The 22,207-nt window shown below is 40.0% G+C and overlaps 1 protein-coding gene across 1 annotated transcript in view; it reads right to left on the reverse strand.

The window, feature by feature from the left end:
* Positions 1–10,264, reverse strand: part of kcnk9 (potassium channel, subfamily K, member 9) — a 61,085-nt gene extending 50,821 nt beyond the window's left edge. The window contains exon 1 of the mRNA XM_067426627.1: positions 8,896–10,264. Within this exon, the coding sequence (XP_067282728.1) occupies positions 8,896–9,454 (559 nt within the window). The 5' untranslated portion in view covers positions 9,455–10,264. The remainder of the gene's footprint in view (positions 1–8,895) is intronic.
* Between the last annotated feature and the right edge of the window lie 11,943 nt (positions 10,265–22,207).

Below are 22,207 nucleotides of genomic sequence, written 5' to 3' on the forward strand. Positions count from 1 at the left end.
AGAGAAGGTATAGTAAAAAGAGCAGTGTAACACTGTTTGAAATTCATATAGAAATCTAGATGGACTCCCATGTCCGCAGTTCTCTGTGAACGGGAAGATGATCCGAGTCACTGGATGAAAAAAAAGAGTCAAGGTCAAATCCTCCCCTGTGCTAAGAGTGGAGAGAGAGAGAGAGAGAGAGAGAGAGAGAGAGAGAGAGAGAGAGAGAGAGAGAGAGAGAGAGAGAGAGAGAGAGAGAGAGAGAGAGAGAAAATCATATGACATCATTTAATCAGAGCCTATGACTTACTATTTTACATGCCACTTCTAATATGTATACCAGACAGACAGATAGCCAGACAAACGGATGGACGGATGGATGGATGGATGGATGGATGGATGGATGGATGGATGGATGGATGGATGGATGGATGGATGGATGGATGGATGGTAGACAAACGGATGGAAGAGACAGATGGAGATGGACGGATAGACAGATAGATAGATAGATAGATAGATAGATAGATAGATAGATAGATAGATAGATAGATAGATAGATAGATAGATAGATAGATAGATAGATATCATCAGATGATATAGTCTTTATTGAGTTATTGATATACAGAGCACGTTGGAAATTAGTGGAAAATCGATTTAGTTTTATTGGATAAGCAACCGAGTGTGACTGTGGGCTTGTAGAGCTGGAGCTAAAAATAGCAGCAGAGAGAAGGAGTGTGTGAGCGGTCTAATGCTTCCACAGTAACACGCTGATGAAAGCCACTGCTGCTGATCCAAGATGCTGCCGCTCGCTACAAACTTTAGATTTCATGCAATCAAGCGCGCTTTGTGGGACAGGAACACTCATAATGGAAATGTTAATGATTACATTTTCTAAATGCTCTGGTCTAGAGATCTAGAACCCTTGAATGACATCAGCCGTTCTGCTGCCCGAGGGGCCGATCACACACGGTTCAGAAAGTTCAGCCAGATGGAGCCTTGAAAAGTTACGAAGGGAGACGCGTGTCATTTCTGTGCCACTGACGTCACCAAAAGGAATAATGTCTGTTCTCAAACAGGTTTCCCCATCACTGGCCTGTCAAAGAGATCCTGCACCAAACTTTATTTGCGAGAACTTTATCTTCATCTGTGGGAGGACACATTATACAGGACCTCGTGGCATTGTAAATATTAATTAGGTGACATAACTGATTTGCAGTAAGATAAAGTAGGTCAGAAATTTTTCTTAATTATTATATGGGGTAATATTTTGCCCCCGCAAAATGGTTGCCAGGTGCATTTTTATATATATATAGGCTATAGCCTTACAAGCCAGACCCACATCAAGATGTTTGGTCTGGAAACTCACCATTGACAGCTCAATCTGAGGGGCGGATAAACGGTTGTCTTTCAAACTCCCTCTGCACACGATAGGATAGAGCTACAACCAACCAGAGCAACGTGAAGCAGAGCTCGTTGATAGATTAAACATTCGCCGTATCCGGTCGGCAAAACTCTGAACACATCTTCCCTTTTTAAGAATGACTTCAGTGCCGTTCTTTGTTCTTTTCCCAGAGAAAAGCTTAACTCCAAGTCTTCCAGAGTCGTGGTCAAAGCTGATTCGAAAGACCGCCGTTCGCCAGTTTCTGCAACTCTGCCTTAGTTATGTGAAGCCCCGCCCACCGACTCTATACACGATTTAGTTGGCCTGACCAGAGTTTGATTTTTACAGCTCAGAAGTGTATTAAGAGTTGCTAGATACTAGTAAATTAGATTTGCTGCCACTAGGGTGCGTCTAGATTTCTAGGCTAATTTTTTAATATTTTAAATATAAAATATATATTTATGAAGGCATATTTTTCTTCTATATCCATTCTAGGTTGAAATAAATGTAAATAATGCACAATGATCAGGCCAAGGCTTAGAATAAAATATAATGAAATATATACATCTTTTAAAAAGTATAAAATACATATTAAAAAAATAAAATCTTTCAAATGTTAAAAAGTAATTAAAATAATCAATATAAATTAATATTTAAAATCTAAATATTATTAAATATCAAATAAAAAAATCGAACAAATGAATATAAAATAAAAACACGAATATTTTAATATTTATAAAATATGTGAAATATATCAAATGTTAAAAAAATACAAATAATTAAAAGAAAAAAAAATGATTAAAATAAATGTAGGAATTCATGTTTCTGCTCCTTTTGATTTGTTCCCCCTTTTTCTTAACACCACTGCTAATAAAGAAAGAATGTAATATAATTCGGTTACACTTTATTTTGATAGTCAACTTTAGACACTTTACTAACAACAAGTAACTTCATAATTACATGTAAACTAGCTCTCATTAGAGTATTAGTAGACTGTTAGCCTTAGTTTAGGGTAAGAAAAAGTTGACATGTAGTTGCAAAGTTACTTGTAGTCAGTAGAATGTCAGACGTGGACCATCGAAATAAAGTGTTACAACAATTAGGCCTACTTACAATTACTTTGAATTGTAAAATAAAACGATTTGCTTGTAGTTGAAAAGGCATTTGTTTTGGTGCATAATTTCTTTCATTTCCGAGTAGTTCTAATTCCAGGGGGTACTGGGGGGTGGGGGGTGGGTACCAATGAAGACCCAAAGGGACAGAAATATCAGGTGGGGGGGGGGGGGTCCAAAGTTATAATCATTAACGAAAACGAACGAAAAAACGAAAACTAGGTGGGAAAAAAATCGTTAACTGAAATAAAAATAAAAACGAGGCATATATCACAAAAAAACGATAAACTGTAATGAAGTACTTACTAAAATAAAATAAAATAAAATTACAGAGTAAATGTCCTTAGTTTTCGTCTTTGTCAAGGTCTTAAATTTTTTAACGGTATTTTAAAACAAGCAGTATTCGTTCAGCTGCATTTCCTTTCCCTGCTCTCCCTATAATTCACGCGTCTTTCACATGCGCGCGCGCGCGCTCCCGCTCCCGCACACACACACAGCCCCTGCCCTCCGTTCATGTTCGACGTTGAAAGCAAGTTCGCGAAAGGTTGGTATCTCTATCTCGTGAACACCTTTACACAACCACACGTTAAAAATGTGGTATAAAAATAGTTTGATGGTCATAGAAGAAGAGAAGGAGCAGTAGCCTACCCCCCAATTATGGTGGAGTAATTCGCACTCTGTGACTACAACCAAACCATTTGAATCCAGAGACGACTCTTTTCCACTTGCCTGAGGTTGACCCTTTCCAGCTCTCAAAACTCACCCAGAGCAGTGTGTTGTGGGTAAGACGTGATGCCCAGCGGAGGGCCACCTCTGTATGGAAAAGCACATGCAGCCTGGACAAACTCAGACGCACTCAGCCTCTGCGGAAAGGTGGAAACATTCCGAGCAATTAATCACGGCAAGTGGAACCGGCTCCCCGCGCGCAATCTGCTCGACGCCGAGTTAGCGCCGCACACATGACCAAGACACACAGTGTCTCCACGGAAACCAAGGCTCGAGGCTAACCTGACATTTCCACCCCCCGCATGCATACACACACACTCACACACAACTGCACATCCACTGGCCTCTCGATTTCATCAAAACTAATAATTCTGTTAATTATTAAAGACATACTGTCAGTCGATACTGTGCAGAGCACTTGGAGACGCGAAGTATCATGGATGGATGGATGGATAGATAGATGAACTTTAAACGCAATCCAATGAAACTGTATTTAAGTATTATACAGTTATTATACAACTGTTTAATTAAACATTGAAATACAGCCCATTCTTGTCCCAGAGCTTTAATGGCCTTTCAGATGAAAAGAGGCGAATTGTTTTCATGCTGAAACTTTAATGCTATTGTGTGTGTTTTGTATGTGCCAAACTGAGCCACCTGGTCACTTGGGGATGGAGCCAGTTCCATTTCAAAACCCAAACTCGAGATCAATTCAAATCCAGGCCACGAGTCTCCGTTTCTGTGCAGATACATTCAGCAGCGATAGACTGAATGTGCCAGATCAACTGAATTCATTGTACTGAACTGAATAAAAAGATAGGGTGTTCATGTAAACCCGGTGACCCTGACATCTCACCCGCCCAATCACTGACAGCTTACCAATTAAAAAGCAATGCAAGCAGAATTATTCTCAAAATGAAGTGCTTTGCTCAATAAACTACGCATGAAAACTAGTCCTTTCACACGTTTGGTGTGCTCATTCTGTTCTTGGTTATCTGGTTTTTATATTTGATTTGTTTAATTTTTTTCTCTCTCATTCACCAATCATTACAGTCACAAATGTCAAAGAAGAGAAATGACAATACATTAACTTTAAACGTGGCCTTTGTGCATGCTTTGTCATTTCATTTACTAACTCTGATTAATATAATAAGCTGGTTTGTGCTAAATTAAAGTCAACAGTCAACCAATTTTAATTCCATTATGGGACATATTTTTGATATTCTGACATAAAATTGTATTGTATTCATTAGGAATTTATTCAATACAATCAGTGTTAAAATGGAAATAGAATCTTCTTATTTTTTACGTCACGAAGGGAGAAATTATGTGACTGTCCATCTAAAAACAGAAATACAGTAAACCTGTTGAGGCTGGAATAAGAACCGCAAACTATGAATCTACTAAATACTATTTTTAGCCTAGTCTAATTCTATATGGAATTTTATTTAAAATGCACATTTATAACAAATACAAAACCAGAATTCACCTCAAATACATAACAGGTGGTATGGAAAGCTGTTTGGATCATCACAAGGTCTATGATGCTTTGAGCAATACTGCAAAGTGTAAACACACACACACACACTACAGTACAGTACAGTGCACTGCAGTATTGTCACTGTCCTGCTGAGGTGCCCCCCCCCCACACACACACACACACACATTGGTTAAAAACACATGCCATAACATTTTACACACATTACTAGCATGAAACATATTTTTAAAAAATATTGCTATGATACTATGCACAAAAATTGTGTTCCATTACCATGTTAGGTGTGCAAAAAAATCACCACGGTACTTATCCAATAAACATGGTTTTATTGTTACCTCAGTAGACAAAAGACTGCATCACCATGGTAAAGTAAGAAAGAAAGCTGCATGGAGTCACTCACACGACCACGTCACTGATACATTAGTACAGAAAGAAATCCAAACCATCAGCTATATTCAAATGATCTGAGCACTACAAATGACCAGCAATTACAAGCACAAAGCAACAGACTGTTTATTCAATCCCCAATCACTGCGTGCTCAGCTGCACATTTCTCCTGAGCAGACTGCACACAACCGCACGCAGGAGAACACAGTTTGTGCATTACTTTCACAGAACCCTCAGACGCTTATTCATTATAGAAAAGAGCTGCTGTTCACACACTAAAACGCCATCAACGCGGTGAGGACGCTCATTCGGACCGCATAAGTACATTCTGTACAGTATGCCTGCTGTGTGGACGCGCAACATGCAGCACTGAGCTGGGCATTCCTGCCATCACATGAGCCCATCACACTTTTTAAAGGTGGAAATCATATTACCGGTAGTAGCCTAATATTTTTCTAAAAACAAAAGGTGCTACTGTAATTTTAGCATGAACTCTGGTTATTGAGAAATACTGTTTTTTTTCCCTTTAGAATATTGTTGTAAGTATTCATTTGATCACCGTGTCCTCAGTATTACTTTGCAACCATGTTAATCCTTTAAACTAACAAAAGCCTGATGACATCATCTTTCAGGAGGTGAGAAGTGATGTCATCATAGTGATAGATTTGAAGAATTCTGAGCTGTTTTATTCCATTTGCTGGTTTCTCAAGCTCACTCCGTCCTGTTTGACAAAACGACAGAAACTGAATCTTTTAATTCTAAAAGATGAATAAAACAAGTAATCAAACACCTCATGTTAATGGAGTGGATCCAGGATGACGGCAAAACCCAGGAGACTAATTCACCAGTGGTTCCCTAGAGATTTTCATGTGTGGTTTTATAATCAGGGTTTTCAATTTATGAGTGAAAAAAGGTCTGTGGTAAACACGGTTGCACTTTATTTTACTGTTTGTGTACTTGCATGTACTTACCTAAGAAAGTAGGGTAATATAAGATAACTACATGGGTTAAGGTTAGGTTTAGGGGTAGGTTCAGGGTTAGTAGGCCTACCTAGTTATTACCCAGTTATTACTGTAATAAGTACATAGTATGTACATGGGGAACGGGACTGTAAAATAGTGTTACTGTAAACTGACAATAGTTGGACATTATGTTCTACAACATAAAATACACACCCCAAATATTTAAGTTACTAATTAGATACTTAACATCTTTAAACTTCATATTTTCTTAATGAGTGTGTGTAATATACATTGTAGAATAATTTTTTTTTAAACAATTCAACTTATTTCACCCATAAATCGAAAAACATCATAATACAAACCCATAGGAAAATCTCCAAGGGAACACGTGGCGGTCTTCCGTGTTTTGAGGTCGTCCCTGCACTAACTCTATTAACCATCAATTCCTTTACTGGGTAATATAAGATAACAACATGGATTAAGCCCTGTTCACACCAAGAACAATAACTATAAAGATATCTATATTAGTGTCTGCTGGACGATGTATCGTTCAGTTTATTCAAAGTGCGTGCTTGTCTGTCGCTTTAAATGATTGAGCTTGTTAGAGTAGGATGGATTCTGATTGGCTGTCGATTTTTTCTATCATTCATCAGCTGGAAAAATAAATCGTTCTGAAGTGATTGAACGATATCATTTCTCTGCACCTTTATCTTTATAGTTATGGTGTGAGTTCTGCAATTCTTTAATGTGAATGGCCTTTACGGTTAGGTTTAGGAGTAGGTTCGGGTAGGCCTATTACCCAGTTATTGTAATTAGGCTACTGTGGCCTAGGCTATGGGGTGTTAGGCTTAACATAACTGACGATAGTTGGACACTTTGTTCTACAATGTTAAACAACCCACATATTCGAGTTGCTAATTTGTTTGTTTTTGTTACGAGTGTGTATAATTCACGTTGTAAAACAAAATGCTCAAGTATCGTCAACTTACTTTCCTCATAAATCGAAAACTCCCATAAACCCACAACCTCAAGGGATCCAGTGGCGGTTTTGACCTCATCCCTAGCTACTCTGTCAATTCCTCGTTGACTTATTGCTTCTTTATTTATGTCCTGCTTTCTTTCCATTATGTAAATAACCGGATTAAAATGTATAAAGTTGACGAGAGCACTTAAACTCCAGTTTAAACTTTTATATAAATAATTAACCAACACGGAAAAGAGTTCAAAATGTGCTGCATAACAGGAATGAACCAGCGTTAAAATGAGTGTGTATTCAAAACGAGGAATGTGTAATCCTTCGAAAACGACAAGCACTGGTTATAGAGGCAACATGTTCAACACGTGAAAGGAAACCAGCGTGTGCGCGTACACACACACACACACACACACGCACACAGATGAGATCATGGGGGGAGGGGTCTCGCATTTTGAAACTATGCATTTCCTGAAGAAATTTAAATTCTCATAAAGCAGCACAAAAATATTGCTGAAGTTTGCGACTTTCTGTCTGGCTTTGGTTCTGTGTAAATGAATTGCCGCTTTGCTGTTGTCATGACACTCAGCATCATCTTTGCAGCGTAAAGTTGGATATAGATACTCGTATAGATCCAAAAGTGGAAAAAAAAATCCATCCGAATTTAAATACATATTTAAATTGCGAATAAAACTTTTGATCTACACAATCACAATCCGGGTCTGAACATTAAGCAGCTCGAGCTGAATCAACTGCACGAGTTCCATAATGAAGGGTTTAGTGTGAAGCCAGAACTATATCCGCAATATTTCAGCCTCGCGAGCGCTGCAGTGATAATGTGCATGATGTGTGAGGAGCGAGCAGCTGTACTGTAACCGGCACCTGTTGCACCAGGATGGATTTTACAGTGCTTCTGCTGAACCATTAATGACACTGAATGCTGACACATTGAGAAGTGAACTCAATCAGAGATACAATACTGCAACACGCAAAGCCCTGGCCTTCATCTGACCCTGCAGAGAGCGCGCTAGCGTGCGTGTTTGTGTGTGAGTGTGTGAGAGATTAAATCGCCAATCCAGCGCGTCTCATGTCCTCATATGAACTGTCATAACGCCTGATCATAAAGACGCATTATGAATGTTTTATGTCGCGCGATGTTTCGGTGAGCTGTTCTTTCAGCACCACGACACTGCACACACACGACTGCAAACTTCCCCCCAGTCTACACTATTACACACGCTGTAGAGGATCATCCCAATCTGTCAGATGCTTTATATTTTGAACAACAAAATTTAAAGTAGACTGGTTATATTTGAGTCGTCAACAAGCATCGTGTAATGCTTAGCAGATCAGCTGCAAAGTTAAGTGTCATTTCAAGCTTTTTGAATGAACTTTAACTTAAAACTAGACATTATATGATGCAACATTGGTTAAATAATAATACGAATGTATTTAAACAAAAATAACATAATCAAATTCATGACGAATTCCCCACTTAAGAAATGTATTTCTATGCCAATAATAGTTCCGTGAGTCATAAACTAAAGGCCAGGAATAGTTCGTTTTGTAGTTATTGTGATTCCTGAAATTACGCAACAAATGACACACCTGTGGTGTGATAATAACAGTGATTTTCTGCGCATTGAGAGTCCCCTCGTCTCAGACAATCCCCGTCTGGACTTTTCCTCCCGCTGAAATGATTAACCAGGTACACATGCACGCCACGGAGATGTCTATCTCACCCTATATATACAAAGTAAAAAAAAAAAAAAAAAACTATACTAAACCTCACATTTATATCCAAACGAGGTGCATTTAGAGTTTTTTTAATCACCACCACCTTGCGTGAAACACATTGAAACTGAGCCGAAACTCACCGATAGTGGTTATGACAGTGATGGCAAAGTAAAAGGACCCTGCAAATTTCCACTGGACCCCTGCTCTGTGCGGCTCGGCCTCCAAGATGATGGTCTCCAGCTTTTTATAGTCATCCTCACTGATGTTGTACTTGCCCTGGAGGCGCTTCTCCTCCGCCTCCAGCTGCTCCTTCTCCCGCATCTCGAAGTCCGACTCGAGCGCGTCAAACACCGCGGCCCCGACCAGCAGATAGGTGAACGTGCAGACGATCAGGGACAGCGTCCGCACGTTCTGCCTCTTCATGGCCACCAGGAACCGGCGGCTGAGGGGTTCATGTCCCCTCTTTTCCCCCGGGAAGGCGCAGCAGCAGTCTGGAAAGGGCGGATAGGGGCAGTGCTGCTGCTGCTGATGCGTCTTCGGACACCGGTTGCGGTTGTAACAGGTCCCTTGATCGTGGTCCTGGCTGGCCGAGAGACACAGCAGACTGCTGGAGCGCCGGGACCACAAGCCCTGCAGCCGCGAAACTCTGCGCAAAACCTGCCCGAACCACAGCAAAGTCCTCCCGGCGCGCAGTGCCATCAACTAGCGCGCTCCCCGCGTGATCTCCAAAGAGCTTCTGAACTGGAGAAGGTGCCAGAAGCCACTGGGATTCATGCTCGAGTGACAATTACGCACCTGTTAAATGTCCTCCTCTTGTACGTTTAAACAAACTCATCGTCGTGGCCATCAGATATCCAAACGAAGGCTGTAGCTCCCTGAACATCTTCCAGAAAAAGTTTCCCCGACCTGTTCATCTGAGGATCATCTTCAGCTGTACTCACTCCGCCGGTGCGTGAGTAATGCCGGAGGTACCGGAGGAGGACCCGTGAACACGCATCATCTGATGAGCGGCGGAGACGCGCAGCGCACGTCTGATGCTCCAAACGTGATCCAACCCAGGAGAAACTCACTTATTTCCGAGGCTTTACCGATAAGCGAAGTTTAATGCGCTGAACGATCACACGAACAACAGGTCCGAGCGCGAATGTGTCCATCTGTTTCCCCGGTGACGCGTGGCTGGACGGACGGATCGATGGATGGACTCGGCTCGACCCTCGTTTGGCTCCGCTCCGGTAAAGTTGCACTGTCACGGTATGCCACCGCGAGCGTCCGCTGGCAGACTTTAGTGTGTGCCAGCCTGAGAAAACAGACACACAAATACACACGCATCACCAAAGCGCACACACAGATGGAGACGCTCTACATTACATGCACACGCGTGTGTGTGTGTGCGCGCGCGCGCGCGCGTTACGATCCCAGCATGACATATTTCATGCAGTTTGCTCATCCTCAACAGGTGACCTCAGAAAAATAACAAGAGTGAATTCAGATGAAGGTCGGTCTCTTAAAATCGTGCATCACACTCTTGCTCAAGAGCAATGTAAATGTCAGAAACCCCCACCACGCGGGGCAGAGAAAAGCATCAGTGTGACGTGAAAAGAAAAAACTGTTCGTGTTATTACATTTATGTCTATTTTATTAGGCATATATAACACACAAACACACACACACACACACACACACACACACACACACACACACACACACACACACATTTATATATATATATATATATATATATATATATATATATATATATATATATATATATATATATATATATATATATATATATATATTAAGTTATATATAAGTATTAAGTTATATTTTGGTTTCATCTGATCATATGACATTCTCCCAATCCTCTTCTGGATCATCCAAATGCTCTCTAGCAAATGTACTGGCTCCGACATGTACTGGCTCCCACAGTTGATTTCTTCACACCAAGCTGCTTACCTTTTGCAGATGCAGTCTTCCCAGCTTATTGCGGGTCTACAATTGTGTTTCTGGTGTCCTTTGACAGCTCTTTGGTCTTGGCCATAGTGGAGTTTGGAGTCTGAATGTTTGAGGTTGTGGACAGGTGTCTGTTATACTGATAACGTGTTCAAACAGCTGCCATTAATACAGGAACGAGTGAAGGACAGAGGAGCCTCTTAAAGAAGAAGTTAATGGTAAGAGTCAGAAATCTTTTTTTTTTTTTTTTTTTGTAGGTGACCAAATACTTATTTTCACCAGAATTTGCAAAGAAATTCTTTAAAAATGTGATTTTTTGGATGTTTTTTTCTAATTCTGTCTCTCATAGTTGAAGTGTAGCTATGGTGAAAAAGTGAAATTACAGGCCTCTCTCATCTTTTTAAGTGGGAGAACTTGCACAATTGGTGGCTGACAAATTTACAAATTTTCTTTTGTCCACTGTATATATATATATGTGTGTGTGTGTGTGTGTGTGTGTGTGTGTGTGTGTGTGTGTGTGTGTGTGTGTGTGTGTGTGTGTGTGTGTGTGTGTGTGTGTGTGTGTGTGTGTGTGTGTGTGTCTACGTTATGTGTTATTTTCTTGTACAGTGACCTTGAGTTACCAAACATATTATTATATCAAGTAAACTGAACTATAGGCCTACATCTGGACATTAAATACAATTCAAACAAATGTGAAATAGACATTGTTGTGCCAGTGTAAAACTTTATTTGGTCCTTCTGAAAAGAGTTCAGTTTTATAGAGCGTCCGTCTGTGAGGAACCTGTGACTAAAATAACTGGATGATCTGGACACCATAGAGTATTTTGGTAGGTAAATGTAGGTCCTGTCCTAATATTTGTGCAATGTCCCGGTGAAAGTGGCAAACAGCAGAGGTTCATGATATAAAAAAAGGCAATTTAGATAATATATCTCTAAAATATATTCTTAATATTCAACAATATTATTGATTTGACTGCACGGGCACTAGAACTGCACTGAGCTGGACGATGACATCACTGTTTTTCTGCAGAACAGCTTTATAGAGATGACATGAAAGAGTTTAATGACTGATGATCTTTACAACAGAACTGAATCAACACTGAATGACTTCAGCGGAACAATGACACTTCTGTTAGAGCTGCTACTCGGTTTGGATCATTTCGGATCATTTTATCACTGTAAAGCTGCTTTGAAACAATCTGTATTGTATAAAGCACAATATAAATAAAAGTGACTTGACTAAATCCACTCTCAGTCGATCTAGTGATATTAACAAAACAATGACAGAAAGAATCAAGAATGCAACTCACAAGTACACACACTGGTGCGAGAGCCTAGAGCTTTAGTGTAATAGTGAATCAAAATTAAGTGTTTGTGATTCCAACACAAAAGGAGATGTTTTGCAGAATGTTCAGGGTACTATATTTATACAATGGATGTACAAAGCAATCATTTGCCTCCAAGCACATACAAACACCATAAAAGTACGACTTGTGCACTGTATTACAGGATGTCAGAATATATTATGCTTTTGTGAGAAAAAGCAAAATTGAAGACGTTATTCACTGAGAAACCCCTTTACCGGCTCTCAAAATCTCATTTGTGCAGTTTCTTGTCATCTCCTTAAATGGAACGTATTTACTTCTGCTAAATGTAAAATCTGTGTGAACAAATGAGGGCATTATTCATTTTAAGGATTAACTATTCCTTTAAAGGCTCAATATGTAGTTTTTCACTGCTAGAGGTCATCTATTCAAAACAAATGCGTAGCTTAACAACGTTGAGATTGAGCACAGACTCATGGGAGATGCTGTATTCACCTCACAGCTGGTGGAAAAGAATCAGGATGGGACGCGCAGAAATCAGGCTCATGGATGAGATTATTAATATTACTGTAATATAAAGCAGCTGAACGTGGTCGCTGGAGCGACTGCTAAGGAGAGGTGAGTGTGACAAACGGCTTGACATCAGCAGAACTTTTATTATGCCACAGTCATCGCTAACACTTATTCTGGTCAAGAATATGTGGGGTAACTCAGCGCCGTTGATCATATTAGATACATTTGAGAGTGGTAAAAATGAACATTACTCTGCGTGTTGGCTGCAGTAAAAAAAGCTGCATGGTAAAAAACATGATACTCGTGGTAAATCAAGAAAACAAGATTTGAACAATAAGACTAAATGTGTTGAGCTGCTTAACAATGATTCATTTTCTGTCTATAAACGTCTCCAAATAGTTGTTCCCGTGTCTGATAAAACATACAATAGATTAACTCTTTCCCTGCCAAACACGAAATGTTTCGTTATTTGTGAGAAATCGCTTCCCGGTCAAAAATGGAATTTACCGTGTTTTCACTGTCAGACGCTAGGGGGCGTTATTACGCATTCTCTGAATGAGTACAGAATCTCCTGATCAAAACACATGTGAGGAAGACGCAGTAAAACAAATGGATGTATGTAATCATATGCATTATGTAAAATAATAGCATATGAATCAAAACTATCTAATGTTAGGCTACTAATTGTGGAGGGGTGTTGATGGACTCGATCTGCTCCATCTGTGTTTGATCATCGCTCTGAATCTGATCTGGATACAGTCTTTAACAAAAACATGATTTTCTCAGCTTTTTGTTCAAAATGTTGCTTTTTTTTATGAAACTTACCCATATTCAAGTGTTTATGTAAAAGAAATGCATGAAGCTAGAATAAAACATTTCATTTATTTGCTCCTCCACCCTTCATCCAATAACCAGGAAACACTAAAATAAGCGAGAATATACAATTTGACTTGATTCGGTTCATCTGTCCTCGTGTCTTGAAGGAGTGGAACTAAGACGCAAGGAAAGGAAACAAGGATGCACAAATTAGATTTGAGAAGGACCCCTAACATGTTTCTCTGAATTTAAAAATTCTTGGAAAAATCTGGGATTAATCTAAGAGTCAACCAAATATATAACATTGTTCAAGTAGTTTTTGGATATTACAATCCAAAAATCTTATATATTATGCTTTTAATGCATCCATGTGAAACTATCCTCTTACACGCTGCACTACATCCCACTAGTGAGGTGGACAAACGCCCACATTGTACTTTTGGATTTTAATACTGTTTTTCACTAGCTCAGTAAAACCCATTCTAAATCAGAACAGTGGTTTAAAAAAAAGAAGAAAAACCTATTAGTCTAGTTATTAGACGTAATACGCATCAAAAGAATCAAACACAAGCGTTGCATAAACATTCACAGCGTATGCTGATAATTTCAGCGAATGCCTCGATATCAAATATGAATAATCCTTCAGTAAACAGAAAGACGCGTTGGGCGCGAGAGACGCTGACGTATGGGCGAACGCTCGGTAAGCAGGCTAAACACAGACACAGGGAAAAATATTCTGTCTGATGTACCGCAGCTAAGTTTAGTTTGATTTTCTCACATTTCAAAACTCCACACAACACACACCCACACACAGGGAGGATATTTCTAGATGTGTGAAGGCAGAGAGATGACTGCTTAATGAAGAACGGACATCAGAGGACAGAGCTGTAGGTCACAGAACACCTGTGAAATATGATTTTACACACACACCTGTTTCTAATTTCTATTCACCAAAGGATCCTGAAGTAAATTGATATGTAAAATGATATGTAGGAAGTTTGTTAGTGATGAGTCATATAAATTGGTGGATCAACCAGTACATTCATCTGATCCATTTAAATGAACCGAAACACTGTTGAAATTAATCTTTCGACTGGAAAGCTGAAATAGCAGTTATTTGCACAGGTATCTTCTTCATGTGGATTTTGCATCAATTTCTCAGCGAGGATGAAACTAATGTTTTAACATGTATACTATATTGCCAAAAGTTTTGGGACGCCTGCCTTTACATGCACATGAACTTTAATGACATCCCATTCTTAATCCGTAGGGTTTAATATGGAGTTGGCCCACCCTTTGCAGCTATAACAGCTCCAACTCTTCTGTGAAGGCTTTCCACAAGGTTTAGGAGTGTTTTTATGAGAATTGTTGACCATTCTTCTAGAAGTGCATTTGTGAGGTCAGGCACTGATGTTGGATGAGAAGGCTGGCTCATAGTCTCCGATTTAATTCATCCCAAAGGTGTTCTATTGAGCTGAGGTCAGGACTCTGTGGTGCACTGTGTGCGCAGTCCTGTTGGAAAAGGAAGGGACCATCCCCAAACTGTTCCTACAAAGCTGGGAGCATGAAATTGTCCAAAATGTCTTGGTATGCTGAAGCATTAAGAGTTCCTTTCAGTTGAACTAAGGGGCCAAGCACAACCCCTGAAAACCAACTCCACTCCATAAACACCCCTTCCAACAAAACTTTACACTTGGCACAATGCTGTCAGGCAAGTACCGTTCTCTTAGCAACCGCCAAATCCAGACTCATCCATGGGATTCCCAGACAGAGAAGCATGATTGGTCACTCCAGAGAACACGACTTTACTGCTTTAGTGTCCAGTGGTGGTGTGCTTTACACCACTGCATCCGATACTTTTCATTGCACTTGATGATGTAAGGCTTGATGAGCTGCTTGACCATGGAAACCCATTCCATGAATATCTGAGCTAATCTGAAGGCCACATGAGGTTTGGAGGTCTGTATAGGTATTGACTCTGCAGAAAGTTGACTTCTGCGCACTGTGCACCTCAGCATGCGCTGACCCCACTCTGCTCTGGCCTACCACTTCATGGCTAAGTTGCTGTTGTTCCCAATTGCATCCACTTTTGTTATAACACCACTCACAGTTGACCATGTAATTATTTAGTAGTGAGTAAATTTAACGAATGACCGATCTTTCATAAATGTTTGTAGAAGCGTCTGCATGCCTAGTGCTTGATTTTATACTCCTGTGGAGATTGAAGTGACTGGAACACCTGAATATAGTGATTTGGAGGGGCGTCTCAATACTTTTGGAAATAACGTGTATGTATGGGCTGTGGCACCTGCACTTGGTGATTCCTCAGATGTCAAATAAGGATTTGAACGTTTCGAACTTTCTCGATTACAAACTGCCATCAAAATGACAAAATGCCTTCTTATGAATTAAGATGCGACATAATGACGTATTGATGAGTGGTGGAAAACTTCCCACAAACCGACCCAAACTCTTAAAGGAACTGTATGTAAGAAATGTATTTCAATTAATCATAAAATGGTCCTGATATGACACTAGACATTAAGAAATCATGTTAATTCCAAATACTTATATCACTGACAGCAGTAGTCCGGCCAGGATATGTCATTTAAAAGTTGTTGTTCAGTCCTCAACTGATGTTGATGTTGACATGTTGTGTTTTGGCCTGAAGCTCCGCCCTCCGCCCTCCACCTATCGACCAATCACGAAGTCAGTAGTGTTTCTGCACCCGGGTTGCCAGATCTGATCAAGTTTCCACAGCTGCAGCTACAAACGTTCTTGCTGATCCTGCAGCATATCTGGCAACCTCGAGTCGGTTCGTTATGAACACTGACTGGTTATGTACTTGCTCAATAATTGATTTTGGATCATTTTAACCAGCACTTTGTTACGCTAGTTTCAGAGAAAGGTCTTACAGTACAAGGCATTTGACAAGTGTATTTAATTAAAGGGGGGGTGAAATGCTGTTTCATGCATACTGAGCTTTTTACACTGATAAAGACTTGGATTCCCATCCTAAACATAGACAAAGTTTCAAAAACTAATGTTGGACGTTTGACATAGACAAAGTTTCAAAAACTAATGTTGGACGTTTGATGGAGTATTTCTGTGTCAAAAATACTCCTTCCGGTTTCTCACAAGTTTCGGAGAGTTTTTTTCGAGTATGGCTCGGCTTGACGTTAATAGATCGGAAGATCCTTGTATGGGCCGTACGGGCTCTTCTCCCGGTAGGGTGTGTGCGCGCGTGACTAGAGCGAGAGAGGAAATGCACGCCCATAAACACTCTCAGGTGTAGATCCACTCGTCTGTGAACAAGTTTGTAACGTTCTAACGTCTGAGCAACACTTCTGTCGCGCCGCGCTCCACTTTATTCCTATGGGTGACGTCGAGCGACTTCAACGCTTCAGCACAGCATTCCGGAAGGCAGCGCTGCATTTGAACCGATTTGAACGCAGAAATGATGGGAAGCTTCACAACATCGCTTCAGTCGCGTCGCAAAGTGGATCTCCACGGTCACTGCTGTCACAGGACTTCACCAAATCATACCAAAGAAGTGTGTTTTTGACGGAGCGGTCCCAGCGATAAAGGTTCGGTCCTGCTTTGGAAGCAGTCGGTGAGTAAAACTGCTTCAAATGTCTGTGCTGTTGGCTGTCGTCGCGTGAGTAAACATCAGTAAACGACACGATCGTGTAACATTCCAGTTAATTTATCAATGGAGCCTGCGATCTATGGTGTGTGTTTAAATACATTTGTTTAGCTGACCAATATAGGTGTCAGTTTGATTATTGTAAAACCACCCAAACATAAACCTAGGGGACGTTCTCACAAAGCGTGCTTCATCATTCAAATGCGCTAACGGACTTCATTGCTGTTCTCTGTATAACGTTACACTAGTCTGACTCTGACGTGCAAAACTGTTTTGCTTGCTACTGCTAAGGTTAGTCGCATAAAATAGTCCATAAACCGAATCATGTCCTCATAAACTGCGAGTAAAGACACACAAATGTTGACAGGCCACTAAATACAGTACATACCACAGAGACGGACGTCCTGCTGCTGCTGTTTCTCCTGTTCAATTTATTTCAGCTTCCGAATCTGATTCTGGATCATATCTGTATTATTTGAATCTGATTGATAGCTATGGTATATTTAGGGTAACGTTTTCTTTTCTACGCTTGAGGACGTCACCGCTTTGTGCGCATTCGTCATTCTTTAGCTCCGCCCACACGATACGCCTCCAGGCGCTCGTTTTTTTCCGGAAAGACTCGGTACAGCCCATATTTCTTTTATAAATATATAAAACTAAAGACTTTTCGGAGATATGAAGGATGCAATACTACTCTATAGGTACTCAAGATTGACATGAGATTGACTGAAACTGAGTGTTTCACCCCCCCTTTAAGTTACTCCCAAAACATGAGCACATATTTCGGCATTACACATTCATTTATGTGTGTGTGTGTGTAAGCGCAGCACTTTCTCTCAAAATGTTCTTTGCCTAATCTCATACTGATCCATCTTTGGTTTTATTTCTTGCCTTTTATGTCTCTTCACACCTGTGTTGGCACATACTGTATAATGAAGGATGCGGCAGCGTCATGAGAGAGAGAGAGAGAGAGAGAGAGAGAAGAGAGAGAGGAGAGAGAGAGAGAGAGAGAGAGAGAGGAGAGAGAGAGAGAGAGAGAGAGAGAGAGAGAGAGAGAGAGAGAGAGAGAGAGAGGAGAGAGAGAGAGAGAGAGAGAGAGAGAGCTTAAGTAAATCTCTGAGCTCAAATGCTGGAAACATGGAAGTTAATTGAACTCATGGTTCCTTGGAGTTAATTTACATACAGTGAGGAATGGGCCCAATCCCTCAAAGTATAGAGAGGTTCATTTAAGTCAGAAAAATGTATAAATAATGTCAAAGTGATGTTTTTTTCTTTTGGTTTAAGCATTAGCGGGGGCCAAGGTATGGATACACTCTCTCTGTCTTCCAGAAACTGCAATAACAATCTGCATTATTGTCTGTGGATTAAAGAGAAAGGATGAAATGATTTGTCCCATGTACATTAAATAGAAATAAACATTACTACATGGAGAAATGTAAAACAAGTTAAGCTAAACTTTGACTTGCTGTCACAGACTAGCATAAAACATAAATCTGACTTGTCCCAAAAATCAAATACGAATCACATTTTCAGTAATGCACTTATAATGGAAGTCTACGGGGCAAGACATTCTGGAGAGGTTTTCTTTAAGCACTTATATTAATCCTTCCATAAAAAGTACTTATTTGAGCTGTAAAGGATCTCTCCAGTATTTTCTGTGGTAAAAAAGAGCTTAACTTGTACCGAACCATTAATATTAACTACAGCGATGCGTTTAAGGAACACTGTTGCAAATCTAACTGCTTTGGGAACAGTGAGCTAAATATAACTCAACTAAATATAGACTTTTAAACCTATTCATGCAACATTAGACCAACTTCAGCTAAAAGACCCTCCATTCACTGTCAGCTCAACATCCCAACGCTAACACAACTTCAGAGATCAATCAGGTCATGTCATAAAGTTATTCATGAGCTGTGCTTCGAATGGTGGCTCTTCATTTATCTGGATTGGCTGAATTTTCTCTCATTTCATTCTGAGGCATTCTTGACCATATTTTTTTTTCCAGTGTTATCTGATGCAAATCAAATTATGTAAAATAAATAATAAAAAAATGCTGTTTGCATCCACTTTAAATGTGGTTCTAAATCTGATATGTATTTTATATGAGAGGTACAATTCAGAGTACCAGTAAATAAATGAATGATGAACAAATAAAAAAAAACAAAAAAAATGTAGTCTTTAAGTATTCACTAATGAAGTATTCATTTTAAGTCAAATATTACCACTTAGCGCCTCCGGTGGACGTTTCACCAAAAAGTGCAGGTAAACGTACCTGGAGGTGCATATTTCGGATAAAATGAGTCACGTATTTCCAATGAGCCTGGGTTGGATACAAACAACAAAGAAACAACATTTTCTGATTATTTTAGCAACATAATAAACAGCATTTCCTTCAGTCTGAGGCTTTTTCATTTCATCTTTTGCTGTGAAAAGGCCTTTATATTTGCCAAAATTAGAACTTTTTGGTTGTTATTAAAACAAAAAACACAAACAAGCAAGTCCAGACTGTAAAGTAACACATTACTTTCCATAAAAAAGTAACTAAGCCCTGTTTCCACCAAATAACCCGGAACAATTTGACCTAGGAACTTTTTGAAGGGAGTAACGTGATATTGTAATGCATTATGCATTTCTGGTTGAGTTGGTATTTTGGTATTAGCCTGCCAAAATATTGATATCATTACATGTTTTTAAAATTCCCTTTTAAATTTCAGAGCAGCAGTACATTTGATCTAGGCCATGAGTAATAAGAGCTCAATTAATAACAGACTCAATATATTTAATGGTTTATTTTAATCCCTCCACATGTCAAATTGTTGTATAACCCGTTTAATTAATGAGATTTATAAGACAAACACTTTGAAAGGGGAAAAAAAGGGGGACAAATTTGGACAATTCTGCACCTATTAAGATCGCATGCATAAATTACAATTATGCATTGGCAGACACTTGTACCTAAAACAATATTCAAGTTATACATTTAGTTAATTCATGCATTTTTTGGGGAACTGAACCCATGAGATTGGCGTTCCAAGCTCCATGTTTTTTTCTTGCCACGGTCGCTTTTGTCCTGATTTAGAACAACTGTAAAAAGTACTATGGAAGTAAACTGAAAATATGAGATCTGTGTTAGGCCATGCTGTGTTTTTTTTCTTTCTGTGTGTGGAAATAAACACAATAAAAGGCAGCGCCTATATTTGGTGACCCAGTCAAGAATGTTCAAGCCGATGAAAATGACAAGTGAACACAAACACAAAATAATATATCACAGGAAAAGTTGTTCTTACCTGTGATTTTCTTTCATCACATAAATGAGCTTGTCATTATCTGCTTACCTCTGAGAAAGAGACCGCAAACAGACTAAAATAACACTTGAACAGAACACAATACTGCTGTGGCTTTCCACGACACACACACAAACAAAAGCTTTGAGACTTCACACACAGGTCCTACAGCAGAAGCACATTCACTTGATTCATCTGGCAGACATGAAGAGAAGTGTGACAACAGCCCAAGAACTGATCGCTAAATTATTCAGATGATCTACACCAAAACTGGTGAAAGATTCTGACGGAACCCTGGGTCAAAGTCTCTCTCTCTCTCTCTCTCTCTCTCTCTCTCTCTCTCTCTCTCTCTCTCTCTCTCTCTCTCTCTCTCTCTCTCTCTCTCTCTCTCTCCTCTCTCTCTCTTCTCTCTCTCTCTCTCTCTCTCTCTCTCTCTCCCTCTCTCTCCTCTCTCTCTCTCTCTCTCTCTCTCTCTGCCAAATTTATATATATATATATATATATATTTATATATAATAAATAACTTTTGAACTTTTTATTCATCAAAAATTCTGAAATATTAATATACAGTGGGTATGGACCGTTCAGACCATATGGAAACGTTCAGACCCCCTTAAATTTTTCCCTCTGTTATATTGCAGCCATTTGCTAAAATCATCAAGTAATTTTTTTTTATTATTAATGTATACACAGCACTCCATATTGACAGAAAAACACACAATTATTGACATCCTAAGTATTTCAGACTCTTTGCTGTGACACTCATATATTTAAAGGGGTACTTCAGCGCTGGGAAGATGAATCTGTATTTAAACTGGGACAGCTTGGCACATTTCAGTTCATGCCTTTGGAAGCTTAACTTTCATAGAAATTAATTTGAGAAGTTAAAAGACTTACATTGCTCACCATAGCTGCGTTTAAATGAGTGCCTGCAGCTGAGCTGAGCTCTGAGTGTGATCTCCATCCCCATGCGCGGGTTCAAAACATGCAGAAAAGGCTCCCTCTGCTGGCTGTAGTCTTTAGCCTTTGGCCAAACATTCCCAATGACGCAAATATTGTCAGTTTATGACAATATTGACAATATATTGTCAAATGGGGGGGAGAACAAGAGAGAGGAGAGAGAGAGAGAGAGAGAGAAGAGAGAGAGAGAGAGAGAGAGAGAGAGAGAGGAGAGAGAGAGAGAGAGAGAGAGAGAGAGAGAGAGAGAGATGAGGAGGAGAGAGAGAGAGAGAGAGAGAGAGAGAGAGATCTACGGATACAAAGCCATATGCTAATCACTGAAGCAACCCTTTAACTCAGGTGCTCTCCATTTCTTCTGATCATCCTTGAGATGGTCCTACACCTTTATTTGAGTCCAGCTGTGTTTGATTATACTGATTGGATGTGATTAGGAAAGCCACACACCTGTCTATATAAGACCTTACAGCTCACAGTGCATGTCAGAGCAAATGAGAATCATGAGGTCAAAGGAACTGCCTGAAGAGCTCAGAGACAGAATTATGGCAATGCCCAGATCTGGCCAAGGTTAAAAAAAAATCTGCTGCACTTAAGGTTTCCTAAGAGCACAGTGACCTCTATATCCCTTAAATGGAAGACGTTTGGGACGACCAGAACCCTCCTGAGTCTGAACCAGAACCCTTCCTAGAGCTGGCCGTCCGGCCAAACTGAGCTATAGGGGAGAAGAGCCTTGGTGAGAGAGGTAAAGAAGACCCCAAAGATCACTGTGGCTGAGCTCCAGAGATGCAGTCAGGAGATGGGAGAAAGTTGTAGAAAGGCAACCATCACTGCAGCCCTCCACCAGTCGGGGCTTTATGGCAGAGTGGCCCGACGGAAGCCCCTCCTCAGTGCAAGACACATGAAAGTTTGCTTAAAAACACCTGAAGGACTCTAAGACGGTGAGAAATAAGAT

The sequence above is a fragment of the Pseudorasbora parva genome, chromosome 19 (genome assembly GCF_024679245.1).
Source record: "Pseudorasbora parva isolate DD20220531a chromosome 19, ASM2467924v1, whole genome shotgun sequence".
NCBI lineage: Eukaryota > Metazoa > Chordata > Actinopteri > Cypriniformes > Gobionidae > Pseudorasbora > Pseudorasbora parva.